The 22,848-nt window shown below is 36.4% G+C and overlaps 3 protein-coding genes across 3 annotated transcripts; all 3 read left to right on the forward strand.

Annotated features, from left to right (window-relative positions):
* Positions 1-10,616: 10,616 nt before the first annotated feature.
* On the forward strand, positions 10,617-11,822 carry LOC116122372 (metalloendoproteinase 3-MMP-like). Its single transcript, XM_031408233.1, has one exon. It carries the CDS (start codon positions 10,715-10,717, stop codon positions 11,594-11,596), a length of 882 nt encoding a protein of 293 aa, XP_031264093.1. The 5' UTR covers positions 10,617-10,714; the 3' UTR covers positions 11,597-11,822.
* Positions 11,823-12,714: 892 nt separating this feature from the next.
* Positions 12,715-13,945, forward strand: LOC116122365 (metalloendoproteinase 3-MMP-like). The gene has a single exon (XM_031408227.1). The coding sequence runs from the start codon at positions 12,813-12,815 to the stop codon at positions 13,692-13,694; it is 882 nt and encodes a 293-aa protein (XP_031264087.1). The 5' UTR covers positions 12,715-12,812; the 3' UTR covers positions 13,695-13,945.
* Positions 13,946-20,138: 6,193 nt separating this feature from the next.
* On the forward strand, positions 20,139-21,080 carry LOC116122321 (metalloendoproteinase 3-MMP-like). The gene is made up of 2 exons (XM_031408177.1): positions 20,139-20,762; positions 20,910-21,080. The coding sequence occupies exons 1-2, from the start codon at positions 20,139-20,141 to the stop codon at positions 21,078-21,080; spliced, it is 795 nt and encodes a 264-aa protein (XP_031264037.1).
* Positions 21,081-22,848: the final 1,768 nt, after the last annotated feature.

The raw sequence follows: 22,848 nt of genomic DNA on the forward strand, positions 1-22,848 counted from the left end.
TTCGGGTATTCTATTTTTTATTTTTGACTCTGATTTGCTTCCGTGTAGTTGTCTATTGGCCTTTGATATCAATATGTGGGATTTCTTGCTGGGTTGTAATAAATTAATAATACCCATTTTTATAGAAATCAAATTTTTTAAACCTCATTATTAATTTTTTTTAATTTAAAAATATTTTATAAATACAAATTACAAAAATTACTATTTTATCAAAACCTTCAACAAGTTTTTCGTTTTAAAAACTTTTTAGACATCCTGCAATTTTAAGATCACAATCTATTTATTTAATTTTCTTGGATTATTGATTAATTGTTCTAATTAGTTAACAAAGTAGTTAATTAGTTTTATAGTTAGTTACTGTTGTTATGGTTAGTTAGAATATTGTTATGATTTAGTTAGAAATAATTGACTATGGTTAACTTAACCATAGTTACTGTAGATTGTATATAACTGTAAATAACTCTTGTACAGTCAATGGTTGAGTTGAATAAAAGAAATTCACTTTACTTTCTCTCTGAAGCAGAATCGAACATGGTATCAGAGCTGTGTTTTAAGCTGCGGAATTTACACTCTTTCAATTGAAGAATCAAGCTCAAATAGAAGCTGTGTTTGTATCATCCTTCAAGACCGGTTGATCGTCGTCATCAATTTCTTCCTTGTTGTCGTCAATTTCTTCCTTGATTAAAATAGGTTTTATGCCAAGTTGATTTCTTCTATCTTCATCAGCAAATTTCGTCTTTGATTAAGCTGATTTTCTGCTAAATCAGTTCTTGATTAGCTTGATTTCTACTACCTTAAAGTCAATCGATTCTAGATGGCGAATGTTATTGACTCGGGTTCTCCTCTCTACATTCATCCGTCGGACACCCCAGGTTCAACTCTGATTTCAGAACAACTTACTGGAACAGAAAATTATGGGATATGGAGTCGTGCGATGACAGTCTCTTTAAGGGCGAAGAACAAATTGGGCTTTGTTGACGGACATTGTGAGAAGTCAAAATACAATGAGTCTTTGCATGCACAGTGGGAACGTTGTAACTCCTTAGTTTTGGCATGGATTTTCAACACTGTGTCGAAGGAAATATTCAACAGTATTGTGTACTCTACCAGTGCTCATCAGGTCTGGCAAGATCTTCAAGAACAATACAATAAAGTCAATGGTACGAGAGTGTTTGGTATTCACAGAGAGGTAGCTAATTTGGTACAAGGAACAAGTACAGTTGCAATTTATTACAACAAATTGAAAACTCTGTGGGATGAACTGAGTTCATTGGTAAGTCTGCTGCCACCAGATAGTGAGTCATACACAATTACATTACCTATACTAATCTTTCTTCTGCCTACCAAAAGTGTCTGTCCAGTATTTCTGCTATCATTGAACCCACATCCTTTACCCAAGCATCCAAAGATCCCAATTGGATTAAAGCTATGCAACAGGAAATTCAAGCTTTGGAAAGAAATGGCACTTGGTCTCTAGTTTCCTTGCCTCCTGGTAAGAATCCAATAGGGTGTAAATGGGTGTATAAGCTTAAGTATAATGCTGATGGGACTTTGGAAAGGTACAAGGCCAGGTTAGTGGCCAAAGGGTTTACTCAACAGGCTAGGATTGATTATGAGGAGACATTTTCTCCTGTAGTAAAGATGGTGACAGTGAGGTTAGTCTTAGCCATTGCATCCATGAAAGATTGGCCTCTTTTTCATTTAGATGTTGATAATGCCTTCTTACAAAGTGATCTTCAAGAGGAAATATACATGAATTTGCCACAAGGTTTCTCCAAGCAACCTGACAAGTCCTTAGTTTGTAAACTTCACAAGTCTTTATATGGCTTAAAACAAGCCTCCAGGGCTTGGAATACTAAGCTTACAAATGCCTTGTTGATAGGTGGTTTTCAACAATCCCCATCAGATCACTCATTCTTTTTTAAGAAACATAATGGGCACATTGTTATCTTACTTGTGTATGTTGATGACTTGGTCCTCAATGGAAGTGACAATTCCCTCATTCAAGCTACTAAGGATCTCTTACATTCTCACTTCAAGCTAAAGGACTTAGGCTCTCTTAGATATTTTTTAGGTTTTGAAGTTGCTCGATCCTCCAAAGGTATAAGTCTATGTCAAAGGAAATATGCTTTGGAATTGATAGCTGATTCAGGATTAGCTGCTGCCAAACCAGCTTTGGTTCCTCTTGATCATCATCTAAAATTCACAAATGTTGAGTATGATGTAGCCTTTCCTGGCCAACAGGATCCAGCCTTAGTTGATCCCTCGGTCTATCAAAAATTGATAGGAAAATTGCTTTATTTGTGTCTCACCAGGCCTGATCTCAATTTTGCAGTAAACCTCCTCAGCCAATTTATGCACAAACCTAAACAATCACATCTCCATGCTGCCCTCAAGATAGTCAGATATGTGAAAGGGTCTCCAGGTTTGGGTTTATTTTTCCCAGCACATGGCTTTTTGCATCTTCAAGCATTTTGTGACTCTGATTGGGCTTCTTGCCTTATGACTCGTAAATCAGTGACTGGTTTCTGCATTTTCTTGGGAAATTCTTTGTTGTCCTGGAAGTCTAAACGTCAAGTTACGATTTCTAGATCATCCTCTGAAGCTGAATATCGTGCCATGGCATCCACAGTTTGTGAACTTATTTGGCTTACTCAACTTCTGCATGACCTTGGTTTCTCACTACAGCTGCCCATTTCCCTTGGCTGCGACAATCAATCAGCCATTCACATTGCTTCCAACCCTATGTTCCATGAACGGACAAAGCACATTGATATTGATTGTCACATCGTTCGTACAAAGTTTAAAGAGGGTTTGGTGCATCCTGTCCATGTTCCAACACAAGAGCAGCCTGCTGATTTGTTTACTAAGGTTGTTCCTCCTTCTCTTCATCGCCATTTATTATCCAAGTTGGGGATGCTTGATATTCATCACCACCACCTTGAGGGGGGATCTTGGATTATTGATTAATTGTTGTAATTAGTTAACAAAGTAGTTAATTAGTTTTATAGTTAGTTACTGCTGTTATGGTTAGTTAGAATATTGTTATGGTTTAGTTAGAAATAATTGACTATGGTTAACTTAACCATAGTTACTGCAGATTGTATATAACTGTAAATAACTCTTGTACAGTCAATGGTTGAGTTGAAAAAAAGAAATTCACTTTACTTTCTCTCTGAAGCAGAATCGAACAAATTTAATTATATTTTTTTCCTTCTTGGTTTATTTACTAAAGCATTAATTTTTTTTTTTATTTTGTTGTTTCTTTATCATGACTGTTGATGTTGTGATTTGCACTAACAAGAAGTACGTAGAATCTTGGAGATGCACGAGATTGTATGAAATTAGTGATTTTGATGTAGGATTAATATACAAATAAACAGCACAAACGAAAGCACAATCAACAGATTTTTAAAGTGGTTTGGATGCTAGATGCAAATCTTACGTCCACTGTTTTTGTATTTTTTTTTTTCCTCTTAATACAATTGCAACTATCAAAATTTCTATGAGAAGTTTTTCTCAGATCCCTCAATTAGAGTCAAACATCAGCTTATATAATGTTACAATGATAGACTTGTAAATAAAGTTAACCTAAAATAGCACCAACTAGAAGTACGTAGAATCCTGAGTGGAGTCTAAGCAAGAGATTGTATGAAATCGGTGATTCTAATACATGATCAATATACAAATAAAAAGTACAAACGAAAGCACAATCAAAATATTTTAAAATGATTCAGATGCATGATTAATATTTTAAATTATCACCAAGATGAATCCATTGAAAAGCAGTACTCATAGATCAAGTGCTGAAACTTTTCATCTCCTACTCATTCTGCTGCATATTCTTTGCAGAAATGGTCCATGTTGGTTTTGAGAACATTATCCATAATGGGAATTTCTTTTGTTTACCTTTCCAGGATTCTTTTACACTCCTGCAGATACTTCCCTTCTAGCTCGTGCCTTATAGATTTCAGAGCCTAATGACAGAAGAACGCTGGAGAAATGTGAAACCAAAAATGGGCCACACAATTGAAGATACTAATGGGCCAGAAGTATCTTTGTTTTGCTTCTCCATTGGTCAACTGGTCCAATATCAAGCCCAACTGAAAAATCATGAACTGAGCGAGCTATGGCTTTTCCAGAAGTCCAATTAACAACCCATTTACAGTATCATATGTCAATCTCTTTAACCCACTTTCATTTCAAACCCAAAATGGTCCAAACACAAAGATCCTCCATGCTTCTTCAAACAAATATTTTGCCCGTTACCACATGGGTGATATTTTACCTCACCAAAGCTAGAACTAATGCAATAATGTTAAATGGATGCTGCAAGATTGATAACATAAAGAAGATGTTGTTATTCTTTGAGGTGTGAAGACAAAAATACTAGAAATGTTTAATGAATATGGCAAAATAAGAATTCTCAAGTACGGAAGTGTTATTAGTTAGTGACTTAGTATTAATGTGCGCTTAATAAAATTTCAATTAAACTTTCTCATGGTAAAGACCAAAAAAGTTTGTATTTTAACGTTGCTCTACACTACAAAATTTGCATTCTAAAGAAAATAAAATATGGCTTAGATTAAACATTTTGTCCAAACTTTCTTTCATAGAAAATTGTAGAAGTTTGTCTTTTAAATCAAATACATCACGAGGCTCGTATTTTAAAAAAGAAATGCACGGGCATAATTGGTATCAAATAACATTAAAAAATAATATTTCAACCAACCTTTCTTGCATATAAAACCTCCGCTTTAAAAACCGGATCGGATCGGTTAGACCGTGACTTGGCAACTTTCCCGGTCTGGTTCAGGTCTTAGGTGAGTTTTTATAATATTTCAAAATTATAAGGGTTAATTTATAATTTTATAAGGGTGTTTTGGAGGTATTTCAAAAGTTTAGGGATTAATTGGTAATTTTTTAGGGTATTTTTTAATTAAATAAAAATTTTAGAGACTAATTGAACTTTTTTTGGGGAATTTTTGTAATGTATTAAAATTTGAGAGATAATATGTAATTTTTAAAAAATAAAATTGTCCTGACATCATCGGTCCAACCGGCTGGACCGGTTGACCCGTGACTCGTACAGCAAAACGGGTTGTCCTCCAGTCCGGGTTTTAAAACAATGTATAAAGCTAAAAAATTTTGTCTTTTAATATTAATCAACACAATGAAGTTGGCATTTTAAAAATTATAAATATAAATGATATGACTAAATGTACATACCTTGACAGATTGCATCATCTAATTTGCTCGAACTTATTTCCTATTTACACCCAATAATTGATCGAATGTGCTTAGTTATGTTGATCTCAAATCGATTAAATTCTTTCTTAATCATGTGTTACGCATGAATTCCCTTGACTTAGTGGCCAAATTTTACCTTATCTTTTCCTAATAGAGGACAAAAGAACTTCCAAAAATTCAAATAAAAGCGAAGACTAGCATCCAAACATTGTCTTCTTATTTCATCTTCTTAGAAACTTAGTTGAAAATGACTTCTCTAAAAATTAATCGAGATTATCTAGAACCAACTTAACAATGTGAAAATTATAGTATAATAATTTTGATAGCAACTTAACAACATTTTGGATTTAAAATTGATAAACAGATTTGAATAGAACTCACTCACAAAAGTTAGCTCAATGAATGAGGAAACCCAACCACATACATACGTCATAACAACTTACTAACTTGGCGATGTGGGACAAATATAATTTCTAACGTCCTTCCTCAAGCCCGCCGTGCAAGGTCAAAGTTTAAATCCAAACAAATGTAATTCTGATACCATGATAAACCAGCTTGAATAAAACTCACTCACAATAACTAACTCAAGAGAGGAGAAAACTCAACCACATATATATACCATAACAAAAAATTTCATTCAATTTCTCCATTAATTAAATACAATCCTCAATTAAAAAAAAAAAATCTGTAAAAATTATTATGAAACATGTGTAATATTATATTTATTTGTATGTTTGTTAAATAAAATCTCATTATATATATTCACTTTGAAAACATTAATTATATAATTAATTGTTAATGACGTGGTATCTTCATCTTGATGTAATGTGAAATTATAATATAATATCATGGTCGGTTTTGTTGTCTCACTTGATAGCAACTTAACAATGTCTTGTATTTGATGCATGTTTTGGCCATGAGTGATGCATGTTTTGGCCATGAGGTCCTTCTCTCTAGAGTAAGGTGTGTCTCTCTGTTCTGACAGAGAGTTTTGTCTTTTTTTTTTTAGTCATTTAGTGGTTACTGTGGAACGCATGCATGGCTGAGTCTACGTTAACGTCGTTATGGGAAAGCTTTTCCTTAACTGAAGAGGAAGAAAATGACGTCGTCATTTCCAACAAGACGATCGAAGATGCGGCCGCCAAAGTTAAACACTGCCTTCTGGCTCTCCTTGTCACGGAGAAAAATTTCAGCAAAGAAGCATTTCGATCTACAATGTCTCTAGTTTGGAAACTGGAAGGCTGGATCCACTTTACAGATGCAGGTGAGAAACTATTTTTGCTAGAATTTCAAAATGTCACTGATCTGCAGAAAGTCCTCAACGGTCGACCGTGGTCCTTCGATAGGGCTTTGATAGCTATTCAACGAGTCGATAGTAGCATTCCTTCTAATGCTAGCTGTTTCACACATGAACCTTTCTGGGTTCAACTTCACAATATGCCTTTTGCTGCCATGAATGATGATTATGGAGTCCAACTAGCGTCTGCAATTGGCAAAGTTCTTGAAGTGGATGTTGGTGCGAATGGTTTGGGCTGGGTAGCTTTTTGAGGGTGAAAGTAGAGGTTGAACTTACCAAACCTCTGGTTCGGGGGAGAATATTAAGGATTGGGGAGCAAAAGTATTGGATTGCTTTCAAGTATGAACGATTACAAAATTTTTGTTTTAAATGTGGAGTTCTTAAACACAAGAATAGCGGTTGCTCTTCCATTAGACAGACTGAAGAACCCAGTAATCAATTCGGGCCTTGGCTGCGAGCCGGTTCACCAAAGTTCTATTCTAAAGAATCCAAATGCTACGGTGGCTCAACAGTTCGAAACACAGAGCATTGTCTTTCACCTTCCATGGCTGCTGCCGGTGAAACAAGGGGCACAGACGTAAACTCAGATCAGACAGATTCGGAGGCTGATTTTCAGGTAAGAATAAAGGAAGGTAGTAAAAGCATGCAAACTGTCTCTATAACGGATACGTTACATGGTAGAGATGGCCTGTCAGGTCAACTTTCCAAAGAAGATGCAGAGAATATTTCATCCATGAATTCTCCGAATATCTCTGCCAATAACGGATTAGCCCCAAGATTCTCTCCCAGAATCAAATGCTTTAATTGAGGATGTTGCGGCACAAGACGGGAAACAAGCCCCTCCCATGAGTTTGTGACAGTTACGCCCCAACTTCCTGATGTCTCCTCCCAAGCGTTACATCAGGATGGGTCTAAGAGATCCACTTGGAAACGGAAAGCTAGAGGCATTAATCATATCAGTGTGAAGGAGGGTATTACTCAGGAAAAAAAAAGAATTTTTCAATTATCAGTAGAAGGTTCTACTGAGAAACAAAGTTCCAAGAAACAAAAAGTTTCAGATGAATCTGATACTACTCTCTTCATGGTGGAGGCTGCTTCGCGGCCCCACCACTCCCAATGATTTGCTTTAGCTGGAACTGCCATGGGCTTGGGAACCCACGGACAGTTCGCGAACTTCATCACTGGGTGAAGACTAAGTGTCCCGATTTTGTTTTCCTTATGGAGACAAAGTGTAACAGGAATAAATTAGAGATCATAAGAAACAAGATTGGATTTTCATGCAAAAAAGGAATTCTAGTTTGTTTGGCTAATGGACAAACATCATAGTGAAAAGGTGTAGAAAAATTCATTTTCAGCTTATGTTGCATAAGCTGTAAAGTCTTGTAAGGGATATGTCCTAGCCTTTGATGCCATAACTCAAGTGCAGTAGGCAAAGTTGTAGATAAAAGAGACACATGTGAATTAACATCCTTATTCAATGGTAAAATTGATGGTACATGATTATTCGAATGAAAAACATTGGAAATAGTATCTTTTGAATACAAAACATTTGAAGCAGTCTTATTTAAAATCTTTAAATCTAACAAAGTTGGCAAATGTTTGGACATTGGATCAAGAAGATATAAGCCTTGGTCATGCTTACCAATCTCCCTCAACTTGCCACTGCAAAGATCCTGAATGAGGCAAAAATCAGGATAAAATGTAATGGCACAATTATTGGAAATAGTAAATTTAGAGACTAACAGCAAATTATGTTTAAAGTCTAGGATGTGCAAAACTTTTGAAAGGTAAAAACCATTATCCAAGTCTACAAAACCTATATGTCTAATATGTGTTTTGGTTCCATTCGGTAGTCCTACAAGATTGTGTGGTAGGTTCTATAGCTATAGGTGATTGCAAAATTGAATAATTGCTAATCATGTGATCTGTAGCTCCTATATCTATGATCCAAGTGGCATTATTCAAGCAAGAAAAGAAAGCAGTAGCAGAATCAATGAAGGTACCTACAAGATTGGCGGCTGGAGGATTGACATTTTCCTTTCCCAAGAGATGAAGGATTTGATTATATTGGTCAATTGTTAAAACGGGACCAACTTGAGCATTAATATTTTCAGAAGCCTTTGCAGTTCCAGCATCTGATGACTCTAAGACCATGTTCTGCATTTGAGCTTGATTAGCAGAAACCTTGCCCTTAGAATTTGTTCTACCTTTTATGAACTGATAATAAGTAGGATACCCATTTAGTTTGTAGCAACTCTCTCGTTTATGACCAAGTAAATGGTAGTACTCACACTCAATATATGGTCTTTTACCCTTATATTTTTGGCCTAGATTATGATGCTTACTGTTGTTATGAGCATAAAGTGCAGTTGTGACCTCTGAATTAACATTCATGCCAGCAAGAATTCTCTGGCTTTCATCCTGATGTACTACAAAATAGGACTGTTTAACACTTGGCAATGGATTCATCAACAAGATCTGACTTCTAACCATAGAATACGAGTCATTCAATCCCATCAAAAATTATAACAATTTCTGTTGATTCAGGTGTTCAAGGAATGCCTTTGCTGATTCACTATCTAGTGTAGGTAAACTTACTAACGAATCTAACTCATCCCACAGAGACTTGAGTTTGTTGTAATACACTGCTACAGTGTTTGTTCCCTGTGTAAAATTAACAATTTCTCTGTGGATACCAAAAATCCTAGTCCTATTGACTTTATGGAATTGTTCCTTTAAATCTTGCCAAACTTGGTAAGCATCAGTAGAATATACAATTCCATTAAAAATTTCTTTTGATACTGAATTAAAGATCTAGGACAACACTAAGGAATTGCATCTTTCCCATTGTGGCACTAACTGAGTATGAGTTGATGATTTTGTGCATGTTCTATTAACGAAACCTAATTTGTTCTTTGCACATAGAGAAACAGTCAAAGCTCTACTCCATAATCCATAGTTTTCTGTTACTATAAGTTGTTCAGAAACAAGAACAGTACCTGGTGTATCAGAAGGATGAACATAGAGAGGAGAGTTTGAATCGATCGAAGGAGCAACTGATTCTTCAGTGGATGATGTCATTGTCGATATTGAACTCTTAGCAAATCAAGCTTGAAATAAAGAAACTGAGAAATTTTAAGCTCTATCGAGCTTAGCAAAGATCAAATTGGAAGCTTGATTCAGCTGATTTTCAATTTAGATTGCGGAAAATTGAAGCTCTGATACCATGTTGAAGAGTTTCAGTCTCGGTGAACAGAAGGAAATTTGGGGAAAAATATTGCTTTACTGATTCAACTGATACCCTTCTCGTTACTGTACAAGTGATTTATACTACATTTAGATAAATTAACTCAACTAACTAGTTAACTAACTCAGGGTGTAACTAACTCAAGTAAACAACTAACTAATTGAACTGTAAACTAAACTGATGCAGTAACTGATTCTCTACCGTTATAACAACTATTTAACACTTTATACCTGAGTTCACCCTTCATGAGTGCGGTCAATACAAGTATAACCTAGTAAAATAAAAATGGCTAAAGTAAAATTAATGAAAATTCTTTTGAGTGGGGTCACCAATCCCTACTGGCCCCTTAACAAATCATCCCTAGCTTCGGTATTTTAGGTGTGCAAGTTCCCCACACCCCACGGCACTCACTAAAGTTGAGGTCTGTCATTCAAAAAGTTTCCGGGAAGTACGTGCTAATTCGAATGCTAATATTGTGGTTGGCTTTGACCGTCGCGGCCATGGAGACGTTGGCCGTGCAGTCTAATAATGTTATATTTGTGTGAACTTTCCTAAAACCAGTCTTTGATAACTTGAAACGGGGAAAGTTCGTACAAGTCGGAAATTGCACATTTCTATAAGTGTGAACGGGGAAATGTGAAAACCATTTCTATTAGTGTGAACAGGGAAATGTGAAAACCAGTCTTAGAGGGTTGAAAGACGACTGCCTCCCGCGTCAACAATTAAGGCAACTACCAGGAAGGTTTTGGAAGGCAATTTTCCATGAATCAAAATGTATATATATAAGCTTGGTAAGAGATCGACGAAACGCACCAATACACTTTCAATCTACTTATTTCTTTCCTAAGCTAAGAATTAGAGTAATGGCCTTCAGAAATTCCTTATTTTTTGGCTCATTTTTCCTTCTTTTTGCTTTATAAATGCCCACCATTATTCAATCTAAATCAACTGGTAGTGGTAACCCTTTTGGATTCATCCAACATCTGGAAGGATGCCACAAGGGCCAGAATATTAGTGGTCTGCATGATCTCAAACGATATCTTCAGAAATTTGGATACTTGAATTATGATCGCCTCAAAAATTATGAAAAGGATGATGAATTTGATGATACGTTGGAGTCTGCCATCAAAAAATACCAGCAAAATCATCATATGAATGTCACTGGAAGTCTGGATTCTAACACAGTGAATCAAATGATGAAACCGAGATGTGGTGTAGCAGATTTTGTGAATGGCACAAAGCAAAACCACCACAAACACAATCACAAGTCCGGCTTCCACACAGTTGGTCACTATCAATTCTATTTCCCTGGACCAAGGAGATGGTCCAAATCCAGGCTCACATATCGCTTCGATTCTAGCGCGCCGGTTCCCGCCTCACTAAATTTGAGGTCTGTCATTCAACAATCTTTTAACAGATGGGCTCAAGTCAGCCATTTCACTTTCCAGGAAGTCGCGGAAAATTTGGATGCTGATATTGTGATTGGCTTTCACCGTGGTAGCCACGGAGATGGAGAAAATAACCGATTTGATGGCCCTCAGGGAGTTTTCGCGCATGCGTTTGCGCCAACGGTTGGAGATTGCCATTTTGATGCAGAAGAAAGATGGAGTATCAATCCTGGACAATATGAGCTAGACTTGGAATCGGTTGCTGTGCATGAAATAGGCCACTTATTAGGGCTTTCGCATGAGTCGGGAAAGCCGGATTCAATTATGTATGATTATTTTGAATACGGGAAGATAAAGAGGGAGCTGACTGCGGATGATATTCAAGGCATACGAGTCCTTTATGGTTTGCAGTAAATGGAGACGTTTGAAATAAACAGCCTGTGTCAATTTTTTGCTAGTATAATTCAGTGTTTACTGTGTTAAAATTTTACAATAAGTGGTGTACTTAGGGAACCCAGAAAATTTGGCTGAAGTTTTGGGATTTATTCCATTTGCATTAAGATATGTTGTAATACCAAGTTTTAGGATAATAAATAGAAAGAAGACCTTCATCATCCCTCCCAGAAATTTTGTACACAGATACAGGTTTTCCTTAAAAAATGATCTTAATTCTTTGGAAAAAAGTAGTCTTAATTTGCACTCTCTCATTTCTATCTCAAATGATATGTACTCATGTAGCATTGAAATGTTATTTAACACCTTAACTTCTCACTAACATATCAAAGCCATATAAGGGAATATTTCACTTGGTATAAGAAATTTGGGATATCATTTCAAAAGAGTAGTATTATTGATATAACATAACTTAACATGACATTAGAATTATGATGNCAGTAACTGATTCTCTACCGTTATAACAACTATTTAACACTTTATACCTGAGTTCACCCTTCATGAGTGCGGTCAATACAAGTATAACCTAGTCAAATAAAAAATGGCTAAAAGTAAAATTAATGAAAATTCTTTTGAGTGGGGTCACCAATCCCTACTGGCCCCTTAACAAATCATCCCTAGCTTCGGTATTTTAGGTGTGCAAGTTCCCCACACCCCACGGCACTCACTAAAGTTGAGGTCTGTCATTCAAAAAGTTTCCGGGAAGTACGTGCTAATTCGAATGCTAATATTGTGGTTGGCTTTGACCGTCGCGGCCATGGAGACGTTGGCCGTGCAGTCTAATAATGTTATATTTGTGTGAACTTTCCTAAAACCAGTCTTTGATAACTTGAAACGGGGAAAGTTCGTACAAGTCGGAAATTGCACATTTCTATAAGTGTGAACGGGGAAATGTGAAAACCATTTCTATTAGTGTGAACAGGGAAATGTGAAAACCAGTCTTAGAGGGTTGAAAGACGACTGCCTCCCGCGTCAACAATTAAGGCAACTACCAGGAAGGTTTTGGAAGGCAATTTTCCATGAATCAAAATGTATATATATAAGCTTGGTAAGAGATCGACGAAACGCACCAATACACTTTCAATCTACTTATTTCTTTCCTAAGCTAAGAATTAGAGTAATGGCCTTCAGAAATTCCTTATTTTTTGGCTCATTTTTCCTTCTTTTTGCTTTATAAATGCCCACCATTATTCAATCTAAATCAACTGGTAGTGGTAACCCTTTTGGATTCATCCAACATCTGGAAGGATGCCACAAGGGCCAGAATATTAGTGGTCTGCATGATCTCAAACGATATCTTCAGAAATTTGGATACTTGAATTATGATCGCCTCAAAAATTATGAAAAGGATGATGAATTTGATGATACGTTGGAGTCTGCCATCAAAAAATACCAGCAAAATCATCATATGAATGTCACTGGAAGTCTGGATTCTAACACAGTGAATCAAATGATGAAACCGAGATGTGGTGTAGCAGATTTTGTGAATGGCACAAAGCAAAACCACCACAAACACAATCACAAGTCCGGCTTCCACACAGTTGGTCACTATCAATTCTATTTCCCTGGACCAAGGAGATGGTCCAAATCCAGGCTCACATATCGCTTCGATTCTAGCGCGCCGGTTCCCGCCTCACTAAATTTGAGGTCTGTCATTCAACAATCTTTTAACAGATGGGCTCAAGTCAGCCATTTCACTTTCCAGGAAGTCGCGGAAAATTTGGATGCTGATATTGTGATTGGCTTTCACCGTGGTAGCCACGGAGATGGAGAAAATAACCGATTTGATGGCCCTCAGGGAGTTTTCGCGCATGCGTTTGCGCCAACGGTTGGAGATTGCCATTTTGATGCAGAAGAAAGATGGAGTATCAATCCTGGACAATATGAGCTAGACTTGGAATCGGTTGCTGTGCATGAAATAGGCCACTTATTAGGGCTTTCGCATGAGTCGGGAAAGCCGGATTCAATTATGTATGATTATTTTGAATACGGGAAGATAAAGAGAGAGCTGACTGCGGATGATATTCAAGGCATACGAGTCCTTTATGGTTTGCAGTAAATGGAGACGTTTGAAATAAACAGCCTGTGTCAATTTTTTGCTAGTATAATTCAGTGTTTACTGTGTTAAAATTTTACAATAAGTGGTGTACTTAGGGAACCCAGAAAATTTGGCTGAAGTTTTGGGATTTATTCCATTTGCATTAAGATATGTTGTAATACCAAGTTTTAGGATAATAAATAGAAAGAAGACCTTCATCATCCCTCCCAGAAATTTTGTACACAGATACAGGTTTTCCTTAACAAAGTATCTTAATTCTTTGGAAAAAAGTAGTCTTAATTTGCACTCTCTCATTTCTATCTCAAATGATATGTACTCATGTAGCATTGAAATGTTATTTAACACCTTAACTTCTCACTAACATATCAAAGCCATATAAGGGAATATATGGCTTGCTATAAGAAATTTGGGATATCATTTCAAAAGAGTAGTATTATTGATATAACATAACTTAACATGACATTAGAATTATGGTGCGTTTGATTCAGAGAATGTTATAAAACTATGAATGTTATATTAATGGGAAGATAAATTATCTTGAAAATGATTAGGAATAATATATTAAATTTGTTTGGTTAGATTGAAATAAATTGGTAGGTATATTTTATAGATTAATGAATTGTCCTTCGTTTTTTATTATTATTATTTGGATTATTTTTTTAACCTCCTATATTTGAGATTTCGCTGAAACACCCCAACTACAATAAAAGTTTAAATTTTAACAAAAACACCCTTTCCCACCCCAGCCATTGCCGAGCACCACCGCCAGTGCGATTGGTCGTGGCCTGAACGACGCATGACCAGCCAAATATGGTTGTTAATGGTCATCGATTTGGCCGTCCCATATCCGGTTGGTCATGCGCCGTTCTAGCGATGTCGGTCAATGGTCAACGGTGGCCAGATTCGACCATTTGTCTTGGGTAATTCGGTTCAAGTTCAAGAGTAATAATGTTCTAAAAATCTTGTGTATAAAGATAAAATAATTCATGAATATTCTTGTAAATTGTGTTAAGAACAAGGACATTACTTTCCAAAAATTTTAATAGTTAGGGGTAAAATTGTAACAAAATTAAGATTATTAAATAATCTTCAAATACCTAAGAAAATAGTGGTATTCAGATTACACATATATAATCAATAGTAATTACTATTAGTTTTGGAAGATTATCGGAAAATTTGATTACTTGATAACCAAACATAATAATATAAGTAATATAAGATAATATTATTGGAGTAATGTCAAATACCCTATAAATCTTTAAAGGTAAGTTTAGATCTTCGCAGCTTAAACTGATAAAAGAAATCATGTTTCAAGTAATAGACCTACATAAATTTAACTACACTATTCAACTCTTACATAATAATTTAAGTTGTTTTACCTAAAATAGTAATCTAACAATACAAGGTTGATTATATATTTCTTATTTCAGCGTTCAACGAGGTGTTGATTTATGAAAATAAATTCAAAGTAAACTGCAGTCTAATGTTACAGATGTGTGGACTTCCGTATAACAAGTCTTTCATAATTTGAAATGAGGAAAGTTCTTACAAGTTGGACATGTGAAAACTGAAAAGTAGTACTAGTAAACTGCAATTTAATGTTCTAGATGTGGAAATTTGTGAAGAAATTTTTTGATTGTTTTGGTAGGTCAAACAAAAATAAATTTCTAACCTTGAATAACTTCTCACCATGCAATAAATTAATTTTTTTTAGAAACTAATCATTATTTTGGGTATCAAATGAAGATAATTTTATTAACTCTAGTTAAACAAAATAACACATCATTTATATGAAAAACCTCGTCAAAAATAATCTTCTAAGAATAATAGTATTATAAACCCGTGTTTAATATGTGTACACATTACATAATAATTCCATCACGAGTACTGTATAATTAATTACTCTTTATAGTTTATGCATGAAATATCTCAAGTCAACTTCAACTAATTAATGTTAAAAGAAAGAAAACCGATCACATATAAAACCAAAATACTAGTCCTAGTAGATGAATTAAGAAACAAAATCGTTTAAACCTGTTGATACTTGATTTTGACACCAACGATTTGCACGTATAAAGTGCTAAGCTGATTTAGAAATTACACGTGAATGAAAAATGCAATGAAGTAAATAGAAGATGATTTTTAAAGTGGTTCAGATGCTCAAAGCGAATCCTACGTCCACTGTTCTTTTATATATTTATGAGGTTACAAAAGGTCGCGTATAACGAGCAGAGGTACAAGTGATTGATTATTCAGAGAAAATATCAAGTCAGTCTCTTTCTCACATGTTATCTGTGTTTTGAGAGTAAAAGGTTACAATCAGAATGTAGGTTTCTTATCAGAATCCCGAAAATAAGAGGGGGAGCCCTCTATTTATAGTAGAAGGTTTTAGGGTAATAATTACAATTCTGCACGTGAGCAGGTATAGTATAATTCCTACCGCGCTTCCCATTGGCTGATCACATGACATATATCTTCAAATCGCATAAGGCTTGGACATGTGGGTGACTCCCATCCATTCGTAGACAAAGCCCGAGTCTGCTAAGTTGATGACAACTATACTCTTTCTGTCTTTTGATGATGTGGCAGCTCTTGGAGGGCACAAAGCCTTCCTGAACTCTAACTAGCGTTGGCTGATGTAAGCTTGCATCAGCCTCGATTTTTTAGGTATAACAGAAGCTCTCCAATTCTTAAGGTTCAAGAATTGAATTTTGAGAACTTCATGATTATGCCGCGACCTGACTTGTTTTAAAGAGCATCTACTCGAACTATCAGTTGAGAACAGCCTGAACGAAACAAGGTCGATGATTCCACTCGATCAACGAACAGAATGGAGGCTGCGACATGGATCTTTGAGAGTTACACAAGCAACCTGGGTGATCATCCCAAAAGGTTCAGCGACTTATGTCGGATCCTACCCGATGCTATACTGAGGTGTTTCGAACTCTATCTGTCATTTGCGACTTGAAAGTTCTTAAGAGTATTTTGTTGTCGAAAGCTGGAAATCACTTCGCTCTGAGCTTGATATATGGGGAAGAGTGCTTTTTTGAACGACCTCTTCAGATGTTATTCGTTGCACTTGACAGTTGTCTTGGTTAATAAAATAAGCTTTATCTAACAAACACGTCTTTGCGCCATAAGTGTTAGCCATGAGCATTAAATGCAAGTCATGCTGAAACGACATTCTTTTTGAAAGCATTAAATGCAGATGAGGGCCTAGTTAGTAAAAATGCGTATTATACGTGAATTATACGGACAACCATATAATTCGCGTATAAAACGCGTGTATACGTATTTTGTAAAATCTGTCGTATAATTCGCGTATAATAAGGTTTCCCATATAATTCGCGAATTATTCGCGAATTTTTGAAAAAAAAAAAAAAAACAAAATCTCACACCCCCAAAACGACGTCGTTTTGGTGGGTTTATACAAAAAATTAAAACAGATCTGGTTCAGTCCTTCTTCTTCAGTTCTTCGGCAGTCAGCAGTGCGCCCCAAACAACCATCAAATTCACCTTGAAAATGAACAAATCCATGAAAACATTAAACTAATAGTGAGAGAGGGAAAACAAGAAAGAAGAGAAAGAAGAAAAGAAATTAGAGGAGGTGGCCCTGCTAGAGTTCGTAGTGGTTTCGAAAGATGATGAAGGTGGGGCGCTAGGGTTGTTAGATTTTGGGGATGAGGGAAGGTGCGTAGCAGGTGTGAATTATGAAAGAATATTGGGGGTGGAGGATTTTGTGGTGGTGGGGTGTGGGAGAAGGATAAAAGGGGTTGGGGCAAATTTTTTTTTTATATTTTTTTTCTTAATTATTAAAAATGGTTATTTATTAATTTATACATTTTATTTTATATTATTTTTATAAAACTTAACTTTTCTTTTATTTAATAACCTGATTTTTAATAAAAAATATAATTTTTAATAGAAATTAAAAATAGGAGTTTAAGTGACTAATTTCCAAGTTAATGAAAGTAATTACCATCTATTTGTATTTTAGGGCTGTAAATAATATTAACTTTATAATAAAATTTGTGCAGACTAGACTGACAAGAATGTCTTTTAACCATTAAAACTAACGTAAGAATTTTAATAATGGGTGGGAAAATGTAGATTCGCCAAACTTTGGGTTGAGAAAATGTCATTCAGCCTATTAAAATATGTGACTCTCTATTATTTAGTTGTAAAATAAAAATTATTTCTTATATTCAAATAAATAAATATACTATATAATCCAATTCTAACCAATAAATAAATATAATTCAAAATAGTTTGATTATAGTACTAGATTAATGGCCAAATTTTTATAAACGTATTTTTCACCGTTTACCATATTATACCCGTATAATTCTCATACCGTTTTTTTGCCGTATCCGTATTTACTAACTAGGGATGAGGGCGCATTAAATGCGGATGAGATAACCACATCGACATTTGGTGTCTCCAATAGAGGGAAATGTCAATTGATCTCCACGAAGCGCGAAGGTTACTCTTCACGAGGATTGACGATACGTGGTCGCATCCAATGGCTAGGAACGCATCCCGCCCAAACGTCGCTTGCAAGGGAAGCCAATTGTCACCTTCTTCCCTATAAAACCATGAGCTCATTCCACATTTTTCACAGAACTTGCATTTCCAGAAAGAGAAAACAACGTTTTCCTACTCAAGAAATCAATTCATTCTCTTTCCGGTTGATGCGCACTCGTTGCTACGACAGAACGTTCACTCCCAATAATCCAGATGTAAAGAAAATTTCTTCTCCTTTTCTCTTTTTCATTTCTGTGAAGAAAAACTCAATTTTCCACGGTAATGGTGGGAGTAGATTTCTGCTAGGATTACACAATGCATATTTGCAGGTAGTGTTTAAGATGGAACGCTTTTAAGAGCTAAAAAATAGGCCACATATCTTTGGGAAATCATCCTTAAGATTTTTTAGGGTTAAAGGAGAGAAACTAGGGTTTCATTTTATTCTTATGAGTCGTCGTACGAGACAATGCGTATGGAGACTGAGTCATCTCTACATGTCACACATTTTCATACTTTAAGAGCAATGGACGTATTTGAGGTAAGAGCAGTTGAAGGGATAAGCTCGCAGCCACGGGGCACCTCGGCGGGTCCCGGACATGTAGTACTATTAGCAACCACTACAGATGAAATTTAAAAGGCGGTAGATTAGTTTGCAATTAATGAAAACGTTTATCGGCACAGGTCGCACACTGCTCAGGACCCTCCAGAGGAAATGACTATGATCTCAAAAGCAATTTTCAAATACGGGGTGACGATACCCTTTCACCCCTTCATCAGGTTGATTCTTACCCACTTCAAGGTTGCATCATTCCAGTTGACACCCAATGCATATACGATAGCGATCGCTATGTATATCGCATGTAGCGAACATAGACTCGGTGAGTTGACAGTTGTGGAGCTTGGCCGCACCTATTATTTGAAGAGAAGTAAAGGTAAGGATTCATATTACCTCTTGAAATGATCGACGATCGAGGGAGGGATATTTGGTTACCCTAGCAACGTTGGGGCTTACGAAACCAAATATTTATTCTTCGAATATGATGGTGTTTGTAAATTTAGAAAGCCGAGTAGGTTTTCCCTTTAATTTCCAAATTGTTTATCCCTTATCTTTATCCTTTCCTTAATAAGTAAGGTTAACGCACCTTTCACTTTCTTGCTGGAAACAAGATGACTAGATTATCGGCTCTAGTAGACTTTAGCCGCATCGAGGCATTCCGTCTAATGCCTGACCAAAGTTGCAACGCGAAGCTGCTCGTGACTACTGCCAACTTACGAAAATACAGTTTCTTTAGCCGTGAAGCGTTATTGGAAGCTCCAATTCGTAAGTACCTTCCAATGTAGGAGAACTCTATCTTTATTATTAAAAAACTTCCTTTGTTGACACAATTTCTTGTCACACAGCAACCATGCCACCAAGGGTTCTGAAGACATCGGGGAGAATTGAGGGATTCACATTCCCCAGGATCGGCTCGACTAAACCGACTAGATTGACCTTCAGTAATGTCCCCATGGGAGGGATACAGATCGGTGTCGAAAGGCAACCAACCACAGAGCGACGAGAAGAAGCTCCCCAGCCTGCGGTCGCTCGCACAACGAAGAAGAAGATCGTGGGCCAAAAGACTAGGAAGAAAAAGCAACTGCCTACTGAGGAAGAGTCAGAGTCTAAACCAAAAGGCCTCAGGGTGTTGCCAGAGAGAACTCGGCCCTACCACATCTTTCGCTCGGGGATGCCCTCGTCTAAACCAATTGAGGGTTGAAGGATGACTTTGCCTGCCGCCTCAACAAGATTTCCATGTAGATTTTGGAAGGCAACTTTTCATGAATGAAAAATGTATATATATAAGCTTGGCGAGAGATCGAGGAAACACACAAATAAACCCTTAATTAATTTCTTTCATGATTAAGATGAGAATTAGAGTAATGGCCTCTAGAAGTTCCTTCCTTTTTGGCTTATTTTTCCTTCTTATCGCTATGTCAATGCCTACCAATATTCATTCTGAATCAACTGGTAGTGGTAACCCTTTCGGATTCATTCAACACCTGGAGGGATGCCATAAGGGTCAGAATATTAGTGACCTGCATAATATTAAACGATATCTTGGGAAATTCGGATACTTGAATTATGATGATCTTAATTCAAGCCACAAAAACCATGAAAACGATGATGAGTTTGATGACCTTTTGGAGTCTGCCGTCAAAAAATGCCAGCAAAATCATCATTTGAATGTCACTGGAACCCTGGATTCTAACACACTGAATCAAATGATGAAACCAAGATGCGGGGTGCCAGATTTTGTGAATGACACAAACCAAAACCACCACAAACACAATCACAACTCTAGTTTCCACACAGTTGGTCATTATAAATTCTTCCCAGGACCAAGTAAATGGACCCAATCTCAACTCAAATATCGCTTCGCTTCTAGCGTGCCAGTTCCTATCTCACTAAACTTGAGGTCTGTCATTCAACAAGCTTTCCAAAGATGGGCTCAAGTCAGCCATTTCACTTTCCAGGAAGTCCCAGCTAATTCGAATGCAAATATCGTGATCGGCTTTCACCGCGGTCCCCATGGAGACTCCGATGATTTTGATGGAATGTTTAAAACTCTGGCGCATGCAAATCCACCAACAGGGGGTAACTGCCATTTTGATGCGTATGAAATGTGGAGCATCAATCCTACAGTTAATAAGGTAGATTTGGAATCGGTTGCTGTGCATGAAATAGGACACTTATTAGGGCTTGATCATGAACTGGGCAAGCCAGATGCAATTATGTATGATAGTTTTGAGTATGGGAAGATAAAAAGAGAGCTCACTGCGGATGATATTCAAGGCATACGAGTCCTCTATGGTTTGCAGTAGCTCAGATCGGAGCCGGATTAGGAGAGAATCCTGGTCCTCGAAGAAACTGGAGGTGTGATCTCAAGTCTTTTATTGGATAATTATTGAAGTATGAAATTATGAACAGTGAGCTCAAAATGTCCATTTTAACCTGAAACACGAAATGTAAAGAATTAAGCAACAATTTAGGTCAAAATGCACTAGAAAGTACCTGAAATCCGATTAAAAAGTCTAATGAAAATTGTATAATCCACAGATTATCACATATGCATTTCATTCATGCATGTTACCATGATTTCCAGCATGGTTAGTGAGACTAAGAATAGAAAGAAAGAATAGCAAGAAAGAAAGAATAGAAAGAAAGAATAGAGAGAATTAGAAAGAAAGGAAAGAATAGTGAAAACTAGAAACAAAGAAAGAGCAAAGAAAGAATGAAGAAGAAAAGAATAGAGTAAGGAAAGAACCAAAGTATAAGTTGTGGGGATAGAGAAGTAGAGGATTTAATTATTGAGCATTTTTGTGCTCACCTCGTTGTTTTTCCATGTTTTGCAGGAAATAGGTGAGAAGTGGTTGGATGGACGTTGGCAAACAGAGAGAAATGGCATGACTATCCACCGTTGTAAAAGCTTTTATACATGCGGTTTTGCTATGTACAGAATAATATATGTTAAGTAAAGAAAAATTTTGGGCCGAACTGCTTTTCATTTATTAAGTATGTATATTTTTCATAGTATATGTTCTAAGTATACTAGTAGAAAAAAAGTTATTACAGTTAGTGTCAAACTACACCAATAGTACACAAGACTCTTTAGTGATCTCAAGTCTAAGGATCACATGCACCACCATCCATTAGAGGATTTGTTCCATAGACACTAGGGTTACCATCCATATGAAATCCTTTGGTGGGTCAATCTAGTGAACTTACAAACAACAAGCACCCATGCGTTGCACCAAGTTGTCACCAAACAACTTTGACATGTGAGATCTGTCACTACTTTTTGGTAGGGTCGTTCAACGCTATGATAGCCTTACTGTATTATCTGTGCCCTAGTGACAGATACAAAGTTTAATTCTTCACAAGTGCACGAGTCACAATCATAGCATAGTGCACGAATAAGGGTCAATCCCACAGAGACTGGAGATGCTCTTATGACCTAGTAACTATGCCTTGATGAGCATAACAAGAATGAAATAAAGAAAACATATAAATGACATTAAAGAAAACTTAAATCTAAATATTTACAAAGAATCCTAGGGCTCTAACTCCATCATAATTATCAGGTTATGTNATATTCCAACTCCCTATCATTGGAATTGGGATAGAAACAAGCTAAGAAATCACTTGCATAGATTTATGTGTCGTGTCCACTTAACCAAATTGTACAATGGGATAACTCTCTGCTATACCTAGGAGTGATGAATTTTATATTAATCTACCATGACCTCAATATACTTCTCATTGCAGCCAATCACAACCGTATTGATATCACTAAATAAGACTATGTTAGGCTAATGTCAAACTACACCAATAGCTACACAAGACACTCCAATGATCTCAAGTCTAAGGATCACATGCACCACCATCCGTTAGAGGATTTGTTCCATAGACACTAGGGTTACCATCCATATGGAATCCTTTGGTGGGTCAGTCTAGTGAACTTACAAACAACAAATACTCACACATTGCACTAGGTTGTCACCAAACAACCTTGACATGTGAGATCTGTCACTACCTTTCCGTAGAGTTGTTCAACGCTATGATAGTCTTACTGTATTATTTGTGCCCTAG

The sequence above is a fragment of the Pistacia vera genome, unplaced genomic scaffold, assembly GCF_008641045.1.
Source record: "Pistacia vera cultivar Batoury unplaced genomic scaffold, PisVer_v2 Contig133, whole genome shotgun sequence".
Classification (NCBI taxonomy): domain Eukaryota; kingdom Viridiplantae; phylum Streptophyta; class Magnoliopsida; order Sapindales; family Anacardiaceae; genus Pistacia; species Pistacia vera.